This window comes from Odocoileus virginianus, chromosome 11, assembly GCF_023699985.2.
Source record: "Odocoileus virginianus isolate 20LAN1187 ecotype Illinois chromosome 11, Ovbor_1.2, whole genome shotgun sequence".
Classification (NCBI taxonomy): Eukaryota; Metazoa; Chordata; class Mammalia; order Artiodactyla; family Cervidae; genus Odocoileus; species Odocoileus virginianus.
In genome coordinates, this window is record NC_069684.1 from 11,831,677 (window position 1) to 11,850,765 (window position 19,089).

The 19,089-nt window shown below is 36.9% G+C and overlaps 1 protein-coding gene across 4 annotated transcripts in view; it reads left to right on the forward strand.

The window, feature by feature from the left end:
• Positions 1-19,089, forward strand: part of KCNK2 (potassium two pore domain channel subfamily K member 2) — a 204,646-nt gene that overhangs the window by 105,859 nt on the left and 79,698 nt on the right. For all 4 annotated transcript variants that reach the window (XM_070473932.1, XM_070473934.1, XM_020899296.2 and 1 more), the window contains exon 3: positions 15,026-15,143. In XM_070473932.1, coding sequence (XP_070330033.1) covers positions 15,026-15,143 — 118 coding nt within the window. The remainder of the gene's footprint in view (positions 1-15,025; positions 15,144-19,089) is intronic.

A 19,089-nucleotide genomic window follows, 5' to 3' on the forward strand; every position in this document is an offset into this window, starting at 1 on the left:
AACCTCTTGCTACCTCTGGAGTATATGTACAGTAACTTTAGGTTTTCTAGAGCTACTGCAGGCTTCCTAGGTCTTTTATTCTCAGTAATCCTAATGTTTCTAGAATATGCTGCATCTGATTAGTGCTTTGAGTCAGATGAGATAGAAACCAGTCCTTTGAGTAGCCTCCCAAAAAGCCAGAGTATTAGACACATGCTCCACTCTTGTCAGTGCCCTAATGGAGAGATCGTTAAGCTGTAACAGACTGTCTGCTGTACTATGGGTCCTTTGGTGCAGAAACGAGCTTCAGTCTACCTAGCAGTTTGGTTCGCAGTGTCTGCTAGGCATCTAGAGTGTATGAAGTCCTGTAAGTGCTCTAAGACAGGCAAGACCGAAACCTGTCCCACGGCTGGTACCCCCCAAACCCAGGACATTACATGTGTGTTCCAATTTCTTTCCTCTCTAAGGAGAAGCCAGAAGCTTAGTTTTCTCCCAGTTGCACCACACTGAACTGGGAGGTGGGGTGGGGAGTTGCCAGGATTTTTTCTACCAGCTTTGATGCAGGTGATTTCATGCTCATTTGAAGTTTAGGAACTTCTTAACTGATTTCTGGATTTCTTGCTAAGGGAACTGGTCTGTGCATTGTTGAATTAAAATCTCTTTCTGGGGAGGGGAGGTGGGGTTGGAGAATCTTGGGATTTCTATTTTACTGTCTTGCTGATGTTACCCAACTTAAGGACATGAACGTTAAAGCCGTGAATTAACTCAGTAAGATTTTTATAGTTATCTTAATAGAAGTAATAAATAAGTAAACTAATAAACATATAAGGTAATTATAAATAAAACCCCCACAATTCTAAGTATTTTGAGAAAGTAATATAGTTTATGTGGTAGAGAGTCACAGTGAAGTGAAAGTTGCTCAGTCATGTCTGACTCTTTGTGACCCCATGGACTATACAGTCCATGGAATTCTCCAGGCCAGAATACTGGAGGGGGTAGCCTTTCCTTCACTGCCTTGGCTAATTAAATTGGCAAATCTGGGAACTCAGATATTTTAACATCGATCTCGAAGGTAATAAATAGCTATACATAGACATGTGAATAACCAGGCGAAGGCATTCCAGGTAGAGAGAACAAACGCAAAGGCCCAGAGATAGGCATATTCTTGGCAGAGGAGCCGCATGGTTAGAGGGGATGAATGAAGGGGAAATAAATATTTAAAAAGTTTAGAGGAGTAACAGGAGCTCAGGTCCTATTTGTTGTTGTTGATCAAGTCGCTAAGTCGTGTCTGACACTTTGATACCCCTTGGAATGTAGCATTCAGGCTCCTCTGTCCTCCACTGTCTCCCAGAGTTTGTTGATTGAGTCATTGATGCTATCTAACCATCTCATCCTCTGCCGCCTTCTCCTCCTTTAGTCTCCAGTCTTTTGCAGCATCAGGGTCTTTTCCAGTGAGTTGGCTTTTCACATCAGGTGGTCAAAGTATTGGAGCTTCAGCTTCAGCCTCATTCCTTCCGATGAATATTCAGGGTTGATTTCCTTCAGGATTGACTGGTTTAATTTCCTTGTGGTCCAAGGGACTCTCAAGAGTCTTCTCTAGCACCACAACTTGAAAGCATCAATCTTCAGTGCTCAGCAGTTTTTATGGACTAACTCTTATATTCATGCGTGACTACTGGAAAAACTATAGCTTTGACTATATGTACCTTTGTTGGCAAAGTGATGTCTTCGCTTTTTTTTTAATTCAGTAAAGATATTTTAAGACTAATTAATTTTTCTCAGGATATTTTTTAAAATTTATTTTTTATTGAAGGATAATTGCTTTACAGAATTTTTTTGTTGTTTTCTGTCAAACCTCAGAGATGTCTCTGCTTTTTAATATGTTGTATAGGTTTATCATAGCTTTCCTTCCAAGGAGTAAGTGTTTAACTTCATGGCTGCAGTCATCGTCTGTTGTGATTTTGGAGCCTAAGAAATGAAAATCTGTCACTGCTTCCAATTTTTCCTCTTTGATTTGCCATGAAGTGATGGGATCAGATGTCATGATCTTAGTTTTTTTAAATGCTGAATTTCAAGTCAGCGTTTTCACTCTCATCAAGAGGCTCTTTAGTTCCTCTTCACTTTCCGCCATTAAAATGGTATCCCCTGCATATCTGGGATTGTTGATATTTTTCCTAGCAATCTCGATTTCAGCTTGTGATTCATAAGGGCTTGTAAATTGGTATATGGAATCCTAGATTTTGCTCAGGGTGACTTGCAGGACCTCGAACAGACTGGGACAAAGCAGGGACATGATCTGACTTATAGCTTAAAGGGGTCACTGTGATTGCTCTGTGAGAAGTAGAATGTAGTGGATGAAGTTGGAAATCCACTGCAAGAGCCCCAGGGGGAGTTGGTGGTGGCCTGGATGAGCAAGGAAGCGGTGAATGTGATGAAATTTCACACTGGGATCTTTTGAGGGTAAAACTAGCAGATTTTGATGTGAGGTGTGAGAGAAAGAAGTCAAGAATGATTCATAGGTTTTGGACCTAAAAAACTGGAAAAATAGAGTTGCCAATTATTGAGATGGGAAAAACTCATATGGAGCAGGTTCAGGAAGGAGCTTAGAAGTTCGACTTGGCATATGGTTGGTTTAAGTTGCCTTTCAGACATCCATGCAGGGAATGGTCCGGGATGAAGAATACCTCTGGGAGTTATCATCATACTGACAATATCAAAAGCCTTGAGTTTAAATGAAATCATTTAGGAGTGTGTGAATGGATAGAGAACAGAATCGTGGGCTCAAAGGTGAGGGGGATGAGACAGAAGTCAGGGAGATTTGAGGAAGGCTAGACTGTGGTGTTCTGTGAGCCAGACACATTGCCAGATGGGAGAGATTAGCTGTGTCAAATGCTACTGCAAAGTCTTAACTGTCTTTACCATGACCTGTAATATGAAATTAGAACTCTTATCAGCTCATGTTAGTGATTTTATGTGTACTTAGAAATCAGTAAGCACATCCTTTGCCACAAATAATCCTTGAGCAATCAATATTACACTAGACATACAGGCCATATGTGGCACAAAGATTCAAAGATACAGGACAAGGCCTGATGAGCATTTGGGATATAATATACACAGGTAGACAAAATAAACAAGATGTTCACCCAGCTTCAAACTTATGAATGGGACTATTACTTAAAAAAAAATTCATTTATAAATGTAATTCCTACTTGGAACTTTCAAAGTATTATCACATAGAAATAATACTATAAATGATAGCTATCTCTAAAGGTAGGTACCCAAAGCTATAATGCAGCTAAACTGTAACACCAAGACCTGTGACTGATTTTTCTGGTTAATTATTATTTTTTTACTTACTTTGAAACTCGTGATGCATTTAGTCTCTCTATACCTCAGCTTTTGTGGAAGATCCATTTGAGACATCTAATTCCTGTCACATGATACCACTACTGATAGTGGTCACAGGGTTCTTTTTATGAGATGATGAAGCATCTCAGGGCTTGCACTGCTGGTCCCCAGTAGTTACTTAAGGAGAGATAGCTGTCTGCAGCCCACACAATAGTTGCAAACAGCAGGGGACTGAAAATGAAAAAAGTGAGTAAGTGTTGCTTTCCTCTGACTTTTCATTCCTCTCTCTTCCTGCCCAGTTTAAACATAGTCTATCCTGCCCATCCCACTAGCATAAACACATTCTTGTTTTGAAGGGGCTTGGGGAGCAGGAGAAGTGAAGATCACGAAGTGTGTTTAGCCCATCTTGGTACCTCTCCAGGTACTAGAAACCTCTAGCACAGACTGTCCCAGTAATGGCATCTTCATATTCTGGTCCTCTGAGCAGAGGGGACCCTCTAGTCTCGTGCTTATCACATAGATTTTAGGGCATCTTCCCTTTCATAGGTCCCTGGGCCAGGAAGATCTCCCTGGAGAAGGAAATGGCAACTCCCTCCAGTATTCTTGCCTGGAAAATCCCATGGACAGAGGAGCCTGGTAGGCTGCAGTCGATGGGGTCACAAAGAGTCAAACAACTTCGCAGCTAAACAACAGCGACCCTTTCCTAGGTTGCTGTGTTCTGAGATGGTCTTGGGATTGGTATCCTTGTGTGAGTGAAGATGAGCAATACTGCATATGTGAGTGACTAGTATGAAAAACATGAGGAGAGGATGCCAGGCTCGTTTTCAGTGCGAATGGGTGGTGTGACACTCTTAAGTCAGGCTGAGAGGTGCCCGAGGGGAGAGTTTAATTGCATTTTTGTGCAGTAACTACTGGACAGGTGTCAAGGGGTAGCTCCATCATTCCAATTGGCTTGAAAAATATAAGAAATTCTGTCAGGTTCCTATTTTCAACAAAATGGATTTCCATCAATTCACATTTGCTGTAACTGGTGAGTGTATGAGTGTGTAATTGAGAACGATGGATGAAATTTTGAGAAAAGCTAAGAAGCTAAGACAGAGTAAGTATGAATCACTACATTTTGGGAAGTTATTCATATATTATTTTTTTCTGTCTTGATTTTGTGACATTAAGAGCCCAGAAATATTAACATATTAAGTAGTTTTGCAAAACTTCCTATTCTCTGCATAATGTTAGCAAGTCATTGGTAAATGTACTCTGCACTGTGTTAAAATTTTCCCTGGATCTTGAAAGCATAGACATTTCTTGTAGGCAGTGAGTCAGTTCAGTTGAAGTGAGAAATACATGAGCTTTGTGGTGCCTGAAACAGAGGGACTGTTTATCAGAATATTATAGGAATGTTTTAATATTGTGATATTTTGCCTTTATAGATGGCTATTTTGTGGTGTGGGAATTTTGGTTTACTTTAACACAAACTGGGCTAATTACTTACTTTGTTGGTTTTGCAGGTGTATATAGACCTTAAGATTTTCAATCCTTGTCATGATGTTTTACTTAAACATTCAGGAAGGACAGGAAAAAGTCATTTGTTTTTAAAATATATTATGAAAAAGAGATTGCCTTTCTGTGAAAACCTGAATAGCTTCCCTAACTATTTCCCTTGGGATTAATTTTATGTAGGTGTTAAGCACTTTTTTGTTTAAACTGGTATCTATTATGGAAATATATGCTTAAGTGTGATGGAAAATCAAATAAGTGGAAGCCTGTGACATTCTGTGGGAAAGGCCAACAGAATCTCCAAATTTGGGGATTCTATGGATGTGTGTAATTGACAGAGTAAAACTGCCTTTGTTCCATTTTGGACTATTTTTTTTTTCCTCATCAGTTTAGAACTTCAGGCTTTAAAAACAGAGCTTGAATAAGTGTTGGTTGGTGGTGTGCCTTGGGCAAACTGGTGTAAAAATATTGCCTAGTGCTGTGTTTCCTTGATCTCACTCTTCCACCTACTCAAATCCTATTTTAAGGATAACCTCTTTCAAAAGAACTTCCTAGACAGAGTGTGACTATAACTTGTATTAAGTTCCTATCTTATTCTTCTAGACCTGTCTTTTTGTTAACTAAACAGCCTGTATCTTTTTTCCTTTCTACTTGTTCTTTTGTTTCTTTCTGACTTCTTGCTCTGTCTCCTTCTCGCTCCAAATTTTCCTTTTCTTCCATTAACCTGCCTCCTGATTTATGCTAAGATGAGGTGGAAAGGGACAGATAGAGATTAATATTCTGATGGAATATTACTGGACCGTAATATGGAATGTAGGAAAGTTCATGGAAAAATGCAGCTGGGAAAATGCAGGATTCAGTGTGCTTGCCTGTACATGTATGTTTTTTGGCTCTTTCAGAGTTACAAGGACTCAGAGCTTGGCCATGTTTTATTGTTTCTACATCACAATGTTATTTCTTGCAGGATTAAAAGGATAACAGAATTTCAGTGTTTCCTGTTTGATCCTTGTGTGATGTATAAATCATCTCTATAATCACCTTTCAAATGATCACCTGAACTTGGATTCTGTTATACAAATTCATTTAATGATAGAAGAGTAGTAGGTAGCTACTCAGTGAGATTTTGATGACTTCAAAATGCCTTGGAACATGCTTATATTAGATGAAAACTGGAAAGCACATTAATTATGACAACTATTAAAACCCAAAATTGAATATATGCATATTGTTAAAAAAAATGGTTTCAGGGACTGTGAGTGAACATTTTAATTCTTATTTTTCCAAATGTTCAATATTGTACATACACATATGTATGTATATCTATAACTTTTGGGATTTTTTTTTTTTTTTTACTTTTTGATTTAAAAACAGCTTCCAGGGTGGATAAAGCAGGGAAGGCGCCCCTCATAGCCTGTGATGTGCCTCTTGCTTCTGGCCCTGTTGATAACATCCATCTCCAGCTTTTCTACTTTGGACTTTAAGCTTTTGTTTCTACTAATAGGAAATAAATTTACACTTACAAAAGAACAAAAAAAAAGCTGTACACTTCATTAGTCTGTATAAAAATAGTTTTGACATGCAATGGCATAATCCTTAAATAGAAAGTCTTGGGAAGGTAAGCGAGATGTTTACTTTTAGAGGTGCTTTCTAAAACCTGGTACACGGAAATTGCTTTCTGTAGGTAATACTATCCTTTCTAAGCATTAAGAATTAAGCTTTTTGTGTTTTTTTTACAGAAACTTTACAAGAAGTTTCTAATTAATGTGTGGTTAAACTTAGGTCATGTATTGTGTGGAAACACATTCTAAGGGCTTTGAAAGCCTTTTTAAGATAATAGGAAATGTGTTTTGACTCAAATTGTGTCCAACAAAGACAAAAGATTAAAAACATTACTGCATATTACCTTTCTGACTTAAAAGATATACTCTGGGGAGACCTTGAAAACATCCTCCTTTACCAGATTCTAAATATAGAATGATGTAATCACCTGTATTCTGTATGAAATATGCAGATGTTCTACTCCATCTTTTTTTGCATATAAAATCAGAAATATATCTTTTAAAAATAAAAATATTGATGTTAGATCTAGAAATCTGACCTTTGTCAATAATTAAAACAGTTCATTTAATTATGAAATATAAGTTTGGGATTTATTTTTCTTTTTTGAATTTATGTAGGTGCCTCTAATTTTCATAGACAGAAAAAACACAAAAGGAAAAAAATGTCATCTTTATATAACTATAGAATTTTTCTTATCTTGACTGATTTTTGTTAGGATAGAAGTTCTGAAAAATTAAGTTGCATAATGTGTTTCAGGTTCATTTATCAAACCTGAGGTTAGAATGTACAGTAGTATGAATATTTGATGTCAAAAGATGAATATGCACATTTACTGCTAGCAAATGTTATCATCTTAAATAGTAGATAATATCACCTGAAATCTGAGATGTGTGCAAAAGTTGGACATAACGTGAATTTCGAATAAGGATGCAATGGTTAGTCTATATTTTCTCAGAATAGCATTCTCAATCATATAAAATTCTTCTTAAGCTAACACATACATATCTTTCACAGTAGGACTGTATGCAAGCCCATACTAGATTAATTTGCTGTTAACAGTTTCCTGCTTATTAGAATTAGCTTTAATTCTGCAGTATGATGGCTCAGTGGCTAAAGAATCCACCTGCAGTGCAGGAGACTCAGGAGACGTGAGTTTGATCCCTGGGTCAGGATGATCCCCTGGAGAAGGAAATGGCAACCCCCTCCAGTATTCTTGCCTGGGAATCCCATGGACAGAGGAGCCTGGTGGGCTACAGTCCAAAGGGTGGCAAAGAGTCGGACACGACTTAGCAACTAAACACTCAACACAAGTGTTACGCTCAATGAAATTTATCATGTTGTAAACTATTAGTGAAAACATATATACCGTTCTGTTGTATGCTTTTTATGATGGTTATGAAATTGTCATTTGCCATTTGGCGTAGTTCAATCAGTATTATCATTAGCTGAGAGCTACTGCTGGAATGTTTTTGTGGAGCTGTGTGCTAATACCATATGGTTTTCAGAAAGTTGTCTGATTCCTTGTTGGATTGTCAACTATCTCAATTGACATTCTGACAGAAATATCTCATGCAAGGAAGTCTGTGGCACTGATTAACTTTCCAGAAGACCAAGAAAGGACCCAAGTCGAAGGAGATGAGTTTGGTTTCTGGGGATTTTCCCAGTGGTGTAAAGGATATCATGGGTTGCCTTTGTATGTAAATTTGCAATGAAACCCTAGAACTTCTTGGCTGAACCTGATTTAGTTTGTATGATGGCCTGGGAAGCATCCCCAGTGATTAAGACTACAACCTATCACTAACATTAGAATAGAAGCTTCTTATGCAACAGTTGTCTATAAATAACATTTAAGACAGGTATGTATGGCTAATAAAGATTTTCCAAAAAGCACCTAGGAAGTGGATAAACAAATGTGATTACTCATTGATTCAAAAATGCCAGTTGAGGTTATCTAGGATCTCCCAGTGCTGTGTTTGAATGCTGAGTCTGTAAGGGTAAAGGCCATTTTGAGATACTCTCTGGTTCTGTCTGGGGCTTCCCTCGTAGCTCAGTTGGTAAAGAATCCGCCTGCAATGCAGGAGACCCCGGTTCAATTCCTAGGTCGGGAAGATCCTCAGGAATAGGGATAGGCTGCCCACTCCAGTATTCTTGGGCTTCCCTTGTGGCTCAGCTGGTAAAGAATCCGCCTGCAATGCGGGAGACCTGGGTTCGATCCCTGGGTTGGGAAGATCCCCTGGAGAAGGAAAGGCTACCCACTCCAGTATTCTTGCTGGAGAATTCCATGTACTGTATAGTCCTTGGGGTGGCAAAGAGTTGGACACGACTGAGCAACTTTCACTTTCCGGTTCCAAAGCAGCTCACATCATCTGATATTTAGGTAATCATGGTATATATTGGTGCATAGCCGGAAGATTAAGGATAAGCATAAGGATCCTGTAGCCTTTGGCAAAAGTTCTCAAGCATCACTGCATATTATTGATGGATGATGATTGTTTTTTGTAGCATAACAATAAATAGCAATGATACCTACATAATGTCTTCCCACAAAGTCAGTTGGCACCGAGAACATCATTATTTTGCTTTCCTCATTAAGCGTGCTTCAAGTCTTTCAAAATAGTCTTGTTTACATGGTTGAAGTGGCCAGACCTGTGTGAGATGGTCAGATGCGTGATTTGACTTCTTTCCTAAAGAGGAGCCTCCTCAGGATGAAATTAGTTCCCCCACAAGGATATAGTGACCAAAAAGGTATAAAACTGTCTTACAGAAATTTAGCAACAGAGTATTTGTTCCTCTTTGAGGAACTCTGTAATTATACAGATGTCAGTATAACTGTAGTTGGATTTAGCTGTTATATCAGTTTGGTAGAAATAATGTCCTTTTTCAGAGGAGAAAATGTGAGATCAGTCTTAAATATTCAGTTAAAAGAAGTTGTCACTGAACCAGTTACATGTATGTCATTGTGCATGTGGGTTCCATTGCTTCAGTCATGTCTGACTTTTTATAACTCTATAGACTGTAGCCTGTCAGGCTCCTCTGTTTGTGGAATTTTCCAGGCCAGAATACTGGAGTGGATTGCCATGCCCTCCTCTAGGGATTCTTCCCAACACAGGGATTGAATCTGCATCTCCTGCATTGCAAATGGATTCTTTATTGCTGAGGCACTGGGGAAGCCCTGTACATCATTTTTGAATCCCAATTAGATGCCAGTGCCTTGTACCTGCAGTTTGAAATTCCTGTATCACTTTCAGATTACTAGCATGACCCTATTTTTAGGATTATAGGTGTAATAGCATATTTCAGTGAAATCTTGATTATAATATTAACAGGGTAGGAATCTGTAGTAGGCTTCAGAACAATCTGTGTTGTTCTGGTAAACATGAACATCTGAGCATCTGAGCAAAGGAGAAAAAAACGTGAAATCAGAAATTGTATTTTAAGATTCACAATATAACCTACTCTGAAAACAATGTGTTCTTCAGGCCTTCCCTGGGGTTGCTTACTTTCTAATAGCTATTCCTTAAAGCTAGTCAAGTACTTTATAACACATGTGAAAGTTGTTCCTATGCATTGGACTCCCAGGAACATTTTCGTGATTGTCACTGATTGCCTTGAGTTCCAAGCCTATACTAGTCTCTTACAAGTAAGGGTGTCTTAGCATGGTTTGGTGTTAAAGCTCGATACAGTTCCAAAATGCCAGATGACATTGAGACATAAACAGTACAATTCAAGAATGCACAAATTCCCATTAGAATTTAATGAACTTTGATTCTAAAGCCACTATTGTCATGGAAACCAAGATTTTTTTTAATAATTACTTTTAAGAGCAATTACCTTTATGAACTCTAGGAGTATAAGCCTCTCAGAGCTCTGTTTCTTAAGTTCCTGTTCTTGAATAGAATCATGTATGCAACTGCCTTTCATTTCCTTTTTTCTTCCATTATACATATATTTACTTTGTTAGATTTGTACAATTTTTTTGTAACTTTGTGGGTGTGTATATATATATATTTAATGCAACTGCCTTTTCTTAATGCACGTTTTATGATTGTAGATGAACTGAAAAGCAAAATTGAGTGTGAATCCATCAAAGATTATTTTATACTATTTCTATTGTAGGTTTTATGTTTGGAAGTCCTCTCTTAATCAATACTTCAGGTAATAATATGTTAGGATTAAATGCAGAGGATCGTACATTTCCTTTACCCTCACCTAAAAAATACAATTTATTCATAAATTGTCAATATGGTTGTCCACAAAAGTTGTCTTTAGTGGGAAAGTGAGTTTTTATTGTACATGAGGTGATTGTGGCTTTAATCACATAATCTGATACATACAGGAACACTTCTCAGGAAGGCATTTGCTAAGTGCTCTGATGGCCTGAACTGACATTGAAATTACAGAGACTCTTAGATCTGTGCCAGTGCCCTTGCCAAGGGCATCTGATGTCCTTTGGATGTTGACCAAGGGACCTTGTACCAATAGATAAAATAAATTTACAAGACTATTTCAGAGAAAGGACCTCATGGTAGACTCATTCTCACAGTGATTTGACATGTTCCTGGTTCCATCTAAAGTCTCTGTTGCAATAATCACAGCTCTGTGATAACTATTTACAACCCACACATTGCCAGACATTACTGTCTCTAAGTCTACATGTGCTTCTTTTGGATTTAAATAATTTGTGGAATTTATCCAACTGTCTGGGAAATGCTGCGAACCTTGTCATCGACAAGCAAAACAAGAAACTAAAATGATGATGCTGGCTATGGATGTTATATTGTCAATTGGAGGAATTAGCTGGGTTCTAGTGAATAAAATAATTAATTTCACTTAATTAAGTGGAATCTACAGACATGTCTTATCTTTTCTCAATTGTATCACCCATGTTTTTACTTCTCTGTTGTTTCCTCTTTGCCTAGCGCCAGAAACAATTGGTAAATATTTTTGAATAAATGAATATGTTGAAGATATACTTTTTAATTAAAGTACAGTTAGCATACAATATTATATTAATTTCAGTTGTAAATCATAATGATTCAACATTTAAATATATTACAGAATAATCATCCTGATAAATCTAGTAACCTCCTGTTCTATACAAAATTATTAGAGTATTACTGACTATATTCCTTTTGCTATATATTACATCCTTGTGACATTTATTTTATAAGGAAATTTTTGCTATATATTACACCCTGGTGACTTATTTATTTTATAGGGAAGTTTGTACTCTTAATCCCCTTTATTTATTTTACTCAGCTCCCTCCCCTTCCCCCTCTACCAACCACTAGTTTGTCCTTTGTGTCTATGCTTTTGTTTATGTCTTGCTTTGTTTATTTTTTAAATTTCATTTATGAGTGAAATCATATGGTATTTTTCTTTCTTTCTGACTAATTTCACTTAGCATAATATCCTCTAGGTCCATTCATGTTGCAGATGGCAAGATTTCACTCTTTTTTATGGCAGAGTAATAGTCTATTGTACATGTATCCATTTGTCTATTGATGGGCCCTCAGGTTGCTTCCGTATCTTGACTATTATAAACAATGTTGAATTGAACATAGAAGTCCATGTGTCTTTTTGACTTAGTGTTTTTCATGTTTTTTGGATAAATACCAAGAGGTAGAACTGCTGAATTGTATGGTAGTTCTGTTTTTAATTTTTTGAGGAATTGCCGTATTGTTTTCCAGATTGGATGCAGAAGCATATATTAGCGTGTAACTGTTTTATATTAAGCCTGGCATTTCAGAGATTTATAAAATCCTAAGACAATGCCTATCTTCTCACTAAATCTTTGTTTTGGAAAACATAATTCTTTTTCATAAAAATGTGTTAACACTTATTGTTATTTTTATGTGAATAAATCAAAACATTTGAAAGTTAGAAATTCAACCAAAAATTTAAGTATCAATAGTTGTAACTCACATTCCGATGTTCCTGGATGTCTGCAATATTTTTTGAGACTGTAAATTGTTTTTGAGATAAAAAATTTGAGAGTTGCTGGCTCAGAGAAGGGAAATATATATTTGTGTTTGTGTGTATGCTCAGTCACTCAGTTGTGTCCCACTCTTTGTGACCCTATGACTAGCCCGCCAGGCCCCTCTGTCCATGGGATTTCCCAGGCAAGAATACTGGAGTGGGTTGTCATGTCCTCCTCTGGGGATCTTCCCGACACAGGGATTGAACCTGTGTCTCCTGCATTGGGAGGCAGTTTCTTTACCACTGAACCACCCGGGAAGCCCATATTTGTGTGTACAATGCAATAACCAATTGTAATTTAAAGCAGAAAAAAAGTAAAATATCTAAAAATAGCCTTATAGGTCTATGTGAAGTATAATAAAAAATGCTGTTATTTCAGAATATGAAAGGAGATTCAGAAATTGAAGATTCACACCATGTTGTTTGATGGGAAGTTTCACTATCCTAGTGGTATTCATTTTCCTTACTTAATTTATAGATTACACACATATCTAAACAGCAAAAATACTTTAAACCTGTGAAAATGAAAATTGCTATAAAATTTAACTAAATAATTCTAAAGTTTATGTGAGAATAATAGGTTAGTAGCTGCAAAAAATATTTTTCAAAGGAGGATTATCAGGAAGACCTGCTTATCTGATATTATATTTATAGTAGAGAGTCAGATAAAGAAAATCAGTGATCTCATAGCTAGCTTCATTGTGTGCTATGCATATATGTGTACATATGTATATTCATGTGCATTTAGTATATGTTAAAGGAAACATTAGCACTCAACTTCGCTCGCAATAAAGGACACATAAATGTAAACAATTCCTATCAGTTCGGTTAAGATGGGTTATTAATATTAGAGGTAAATTGCATTTGTAAATTGCTGTGGGGGAAATTGTAAATTGCTGTGGGGGAAATTATAAATTGTAACTGCCTTCTTGGATAGCTACTTGCTACTATACATCAAGTGCTTTAAAATATTCATAATCTTCAATGTGGCAAATTTATTTCTAGTAATCTCTTCCGCAAAAATATTCAGAAATGAAAAAATATTTATACACAAATATGTTCATAGCAGCAGTTTTTATGATAAGACAAGTTATAATAAGACAAATTTTAGAACAGCATTATGTCTACATATTGGGCAATGATTAAGTAAATATGATAATTGCAAGGAAAACCACATGTAGAATAATATTAAATAAAAATAGAGAATACATTTCATATAGTGCATAAGTCTGGTTATGTATGTATGAATGCCTGGAGTAGACACCTTAATACATTAACTGTAGTTGTCTTTCAATTCTGGAATTATGAATAATTTGTATTATCTTCTTTATTCCTTTTTGTATTTTCCTAAACTTTTTAAGCAATGAATACATACTGTTGTTAAAGTAAATAAAAGCTTACAATTCAATTAACTATTGAAGTTTCAACCTATAGATTAAGACAAGTCAAACAAGTGAAATTTTATATTGCATTTCAGCTCGAGATTACCTGCTCTTTCACATCTGACAGTAAGTTCTTTGGGTAGCACGTCCATTTTCCCAGTGTAGTTTTTGTCCATTTGCCAATAAACTGTGTGACTTTAAACAAGTCAGTTTACCTCTCTAGGTCTTTAATTTCCTTGCCTATCAAATGAAGTTCCTTCCAATTTTAAAATCTGGAAATTACATGATAAATATTTAAAAACTATATTTCCAACAGAAACATCTTTTGCCACAATCTATATGTATCTCTTTCACTATACATTTTCTCCTTATTCTCTTCTGTGTTTGTGTTTCTGGAACTCTGTCTTCCCTCCCTAACATCTGATGATTGAGAAGGGATTATGATACCATCTTTCTGTCCGTCTCCCAGTATTACTACTCAAGGCAGCATCTAGATTCCAGTGTTCCTGTATGAATATTGTTGACTGTCATTTACAAGTCGTTGGTGATGTACACTGTCATAGAATTTATAAAAATCTGTAGAGATTCTAAGAATCTCGATATCAATGGATTGACTTAAGCTTGATGGTGAAGGGCAATTGCCTGTTCCTTGTCATCTTAGCCTGTTTTGTTGGACCTTACTGATTTTATCATGAGTTTGAGCTAACTCCGGGAGATGGTGAAGGACAGGGAAGCCTGGTGCACTGTAGTCCGTGCGGTCGCAGTGTCGGACACGACGTAGCGATTGAATAACAACTGATTTTATACTCTATACTGTTGTACACAATCCAGGATTGATACTTATATTTACCACTCAAAATGACTAGCATTTTGGAAAAACTTGGTTTTTTTTTTGGATGAAGCTATTATATACTACTTAAATTGTAGTTGGCAATCTGATATTTTTAACTCGGTGGTGCTTATTAAACTTATTGCTGTATTTAGTTGTTAATTCAAATAAATTGCTAACAATGGTACTGGATGACATTATGAATGCATATCATAACACTATATGATAAACTTTATGCAGATCCATTCTCTTGATATCCAAGAAACTTTTCTTATAATGTATTAAATTCTTTAGTGTAAAGTTTTAATCTATAGTGTATACTTTAAATGGAAGAGTAGACCTTAGAGTTGATGCTCTTTGACTAATTGGTTGTCTGGGGGGGAATATATGCTGTTTGATGCCTCCATGTGATTCATGTGTACTGATAAATTTCTTTTTAAACTTGCAGCAAATAGTGGCAGCAATAAATGCAGGGATTATACCTTTAGGAAACACCTCCAATCAAATCAGTCACTGGGATTTGGGAAGTTCCTTCTTCTTTGCTGGCACTGTTATTACAACCATAGGTAGGAGACAACTTATTTTGTTGTTTAATTTTGGTATAGCTTGTGAGTTAAAATTCATTTGTTTGAAATTTTTTTTACAGTTGGTCAAAATGGTCCTCTCAAGGTAGAAAACTAGAGTCTAGTAAATTGATTCTGAAAAGAGAGTTTAAAAGTTTGAACAAAGGAATGATGAAAATGAATTACTGATTCAGAATACCGAGTTGTTTAAAATCCACCCAAAACTTGGGAACAGTTCAGTTGAGTCCTTTGACTAATGGACAAGAACATCAAGAAATGGCTTGACATGATGATTTTGGTGGAGGGGACAAGTAGTTTAAAAATTTCCTGCATCTTTGATTCTTTAGTACAGAAAGAAATGATTTGAGTACAGTTTTGACATTCTTTTCATGAAGTTCTTATTGGATATCACTTTGTTCAACTTATAAAATTTAACTCTACATTTTAGCAGATTGTTCTATTCTTATGTGGTTGTCTATTATGATTGCTTCAGACCTTTTTATGCATTATGTTTTTCCAGTAACACGAATCTGTAAAAAATTAACAGTGAAATATGAGGATTACAAAAAGAATGAAACTTTAAGCCCTTGACCTTTTATCTTTTAATCACGTTGAATGTCATAGTGTTTGAAAGTGGAACATGGTCTCTTTTTTGGGACTGACTGCATCCATTCAGCACCCACCAGGCAGCAGAATGGGTACATGTAGGCAGTTTCTCTGCTGTTTTTCTTCAGTGCCCAAGAAATATTCCGAGGATATAAATGCAGACCCCATAGTGAGAGCTATGCTTCCCATGCTGTGAGAATTGGGAGGGGTTACAGCTATCTTATTTCATGGAAGGAGGTAGGTTTAAAGCGTAATTTTCAACAAAGGGAAGAAAATGGACCCATCACAGGAATGCTGAAAATATGTGTGCGAAAGGAATTCTGCTTGTGGTGAGATTTCCTCTCATGAGCCTGACCTCTGATTTGGGCACGTGAATTAATTTTCTAAAGGCTTTAATTTTATTGTTTGTCATTGGTAGATCATGAAGTGCCTACAGTTTTCAAATGAGTACTTCTATCAAAGTCCTGAATAAGAGAACATGGGCAGTTTATGGATAAGCTCTTGCTTAAATTTTCCTTTGAGAGGAATTTGTAGTGTCCTGTCATTATGTGGATCCACTGTAATGCCTTTTTGTGCTGAATCACTTGCCAGTGAAATAAATACCTTAGCATGTTGATGTTTGCCTTCGTTAAGAGGTCAAAGAACTATGTTTACTCTTACATTTCCATTAGCTAGGTCAAAAGTTGTGTGGCTGTGAAAATCTGGAAGAATGGCAACCTTGATTTCTAACCATAATAATAGGTTAACTATGGAGCTTAGACAGCTTGGCCATTTCTACTATGGAAATAACTGTTTATTGTGTAAACTACTTAGAGTCTGGAAGGAAAAAAAAGCTCACAGACAGAGTGAGAATGGTTTGTTTCTGCCCAGTGAAAACTCAAAAAGTCCACGTTATAGCTCATCATGACCACCAACTAAATTATTCTCCAAGAGACTTAGTCATTATACAGACTTACTGTTGCATCCTATGTTTATAAACAGTCTCATTTTTTGAATCCCAAATTCAGTAAGTTTTGCAGACATATACTTCAACACATGAAAAAAAATAAACCGTTATTACCAGCCTTACCCCAAATCATAGCCATTAAGCACAGTAGCTGATTATTTAGGTTGTTTAGGTAGCTCCCCGACAGCCCACACCTCTTGCTGTTCTACCTCAGGCTTTAATCTTAGGTTGATTAAGTCATTCTAGGTCACTGACATTTACTCCATGGTCTTCTACTCTAAGGTCAAGGCAGTCTCCTCTGACCTTAGACTAGTTTTATGGTCTAGGGCAAGATAAACATTTGGCCTTTTTCATAAGTCTCCATTTGACATCCAAGTAATTATTTAATAAAATTCAGTGTAATTATTAATATTGCTAATGATAATAATTGTCTGACCTTTGAAATGGTTTTTAGAAATTGACGCAATTGTAACCTCTAGCACTAAGCTGCATTGCATTGGTTGTTTAAACAATAAACTTAAGACCATCTGGGAGAATCCGTTTCAGTGGCTTTTTGTAGGGTGTCTGATACAGGCAGTGTTTCATGGAGCTGCACTGGCTGACACTGCCCCAGATTTTTCTACTCAGTATAGACAATTTATCTAAGAAGTCAGAGTGACCCTTACTATTCATTACAGATATGCTCAAGAGAAGTTCCATTATACAAAAGAGAATGTTAAAATTTAAGTCTAATTTAAGAGAATCTCTTCATATATCTACATGCTCTTTCCAAAACCATACCCTTCCACACCCTTCACAAATTCCATTTCACAGTGGCACAGACTAACGTACATTCTTGACTATTCTTTTTCTCTCATTCCTTACTCCCTGTTCATCAGTCAGCCCTGCTGGCTATGCCTATAAAGGAGATCTAGAATTTAACTACTGCTCCCCATTCAAACTGCCACCATTTTGGCCCAAGCCAGCATCATCTCAGCGCCTGCATCCCTGTATAGAGAAACCTTCGGCTCAGAAATAGTCTCTGGATTCCAACTAATTCAGAGCAAATACTGTTCTCCATTGCTTAGGTCATCTAGTAAGATGCAAGTTCAGGAATTTTTGTGTGTGTTTGAGTCTTTTCTGTATCCCCCAATGCCTGACACATAGTGGATGCTTAATAATTACTTTTGGAATTAAAAAACAGGTGGAGATTCTAAATGAGATGAACTAAAGCTTGTTGGAAATTACATAACATTAAGTTGATAACTTATTACACTAAATTCTTAATTCCTTAAACAGGTTACTAACATCTTTGTTCATTGATTTATTCAGTAAATAATAAAACATGATTTGTCTGCTACTATAAAGATAAGAGGTAAATTATTTGGGCCTAAGTGGCACACAGACCAGTCAGGGAGATCAGTAAATTGTCATTTACCATATAGCCTGCCAGGTGCTATGGCTTAAGAGCATTTAATGCGAATGTACTGGAAGATCCCCTGGAAAAGGAAATGGCATCCCACTCCAGTGTTCTTGCCTGGAGAGTTCCAGGGACAGAGGAGCCTGGTGGGCTACAGTCCACAGGGTCGCAAAAAGTTGGACACACCTCAATAACTAACACTTCATTTCATTAATAAAATGAAAGCTTTGTAGGCATCGGGGGTTCATGTGGGAAAGATTAGGGGCAACAGAGAGCATGAGCTATTTAGGAGCTGTTGTTGAGTCGCTCAGTCATGTCCAGCTCTTTTTCAACACTATGGACTGCAGCCCGCCAGGCTCCTCTGTCCATGGGATTTCCCAGGCAGAAAGACTGGAGTGGGTTGCTATTTCCTCCTCCAGGGGAATCTTCCTCACCCAGCGGTCAAACCTGTACCCCCTGCATTGCAGGCAGATTCTTTACCACTGAACAATCTGGGAAGCCCGTTTAGGAATTACAGGCCATCCAAAATGGTTGTTTGTAATTGAAGGGATTCATCTTTAGGACTGTGTAAATCAAGTCAACATAGCAGCTCCTGCTGAAATCTATGCTACTTTTGCTGCTGCTGGGAGTGTAAAAGGAGATAAGAACACAGTTTTGGTTTGCAATCTAATTTGGGAGATAAAATTTACAGTTAGGAAATAATGGAATAATAACAGAAATAGTCTTGTAGAATCAAATATTACATGGAATGATGGTTTCAGTGCTAAAAGAAGAGAAAAAGGAAAGAACATGTGGGCTAGAATGGGGAAAACTTAATTAAAGAAGTTGAGTTTGAGTTTCTACGCTTTGAAGAAAATGTGGTTTAGATTGGTGGAGGGAATAAAAGCCTCCCAGTCTGTGAGATAGCTAAGCAAAGATACCAAGAGAGAATGAGCCTGACTTATTTTGAAGACAGAGAAATATTCGAGTAGACCAGAGGAATTGTTTAACCAGGTAGT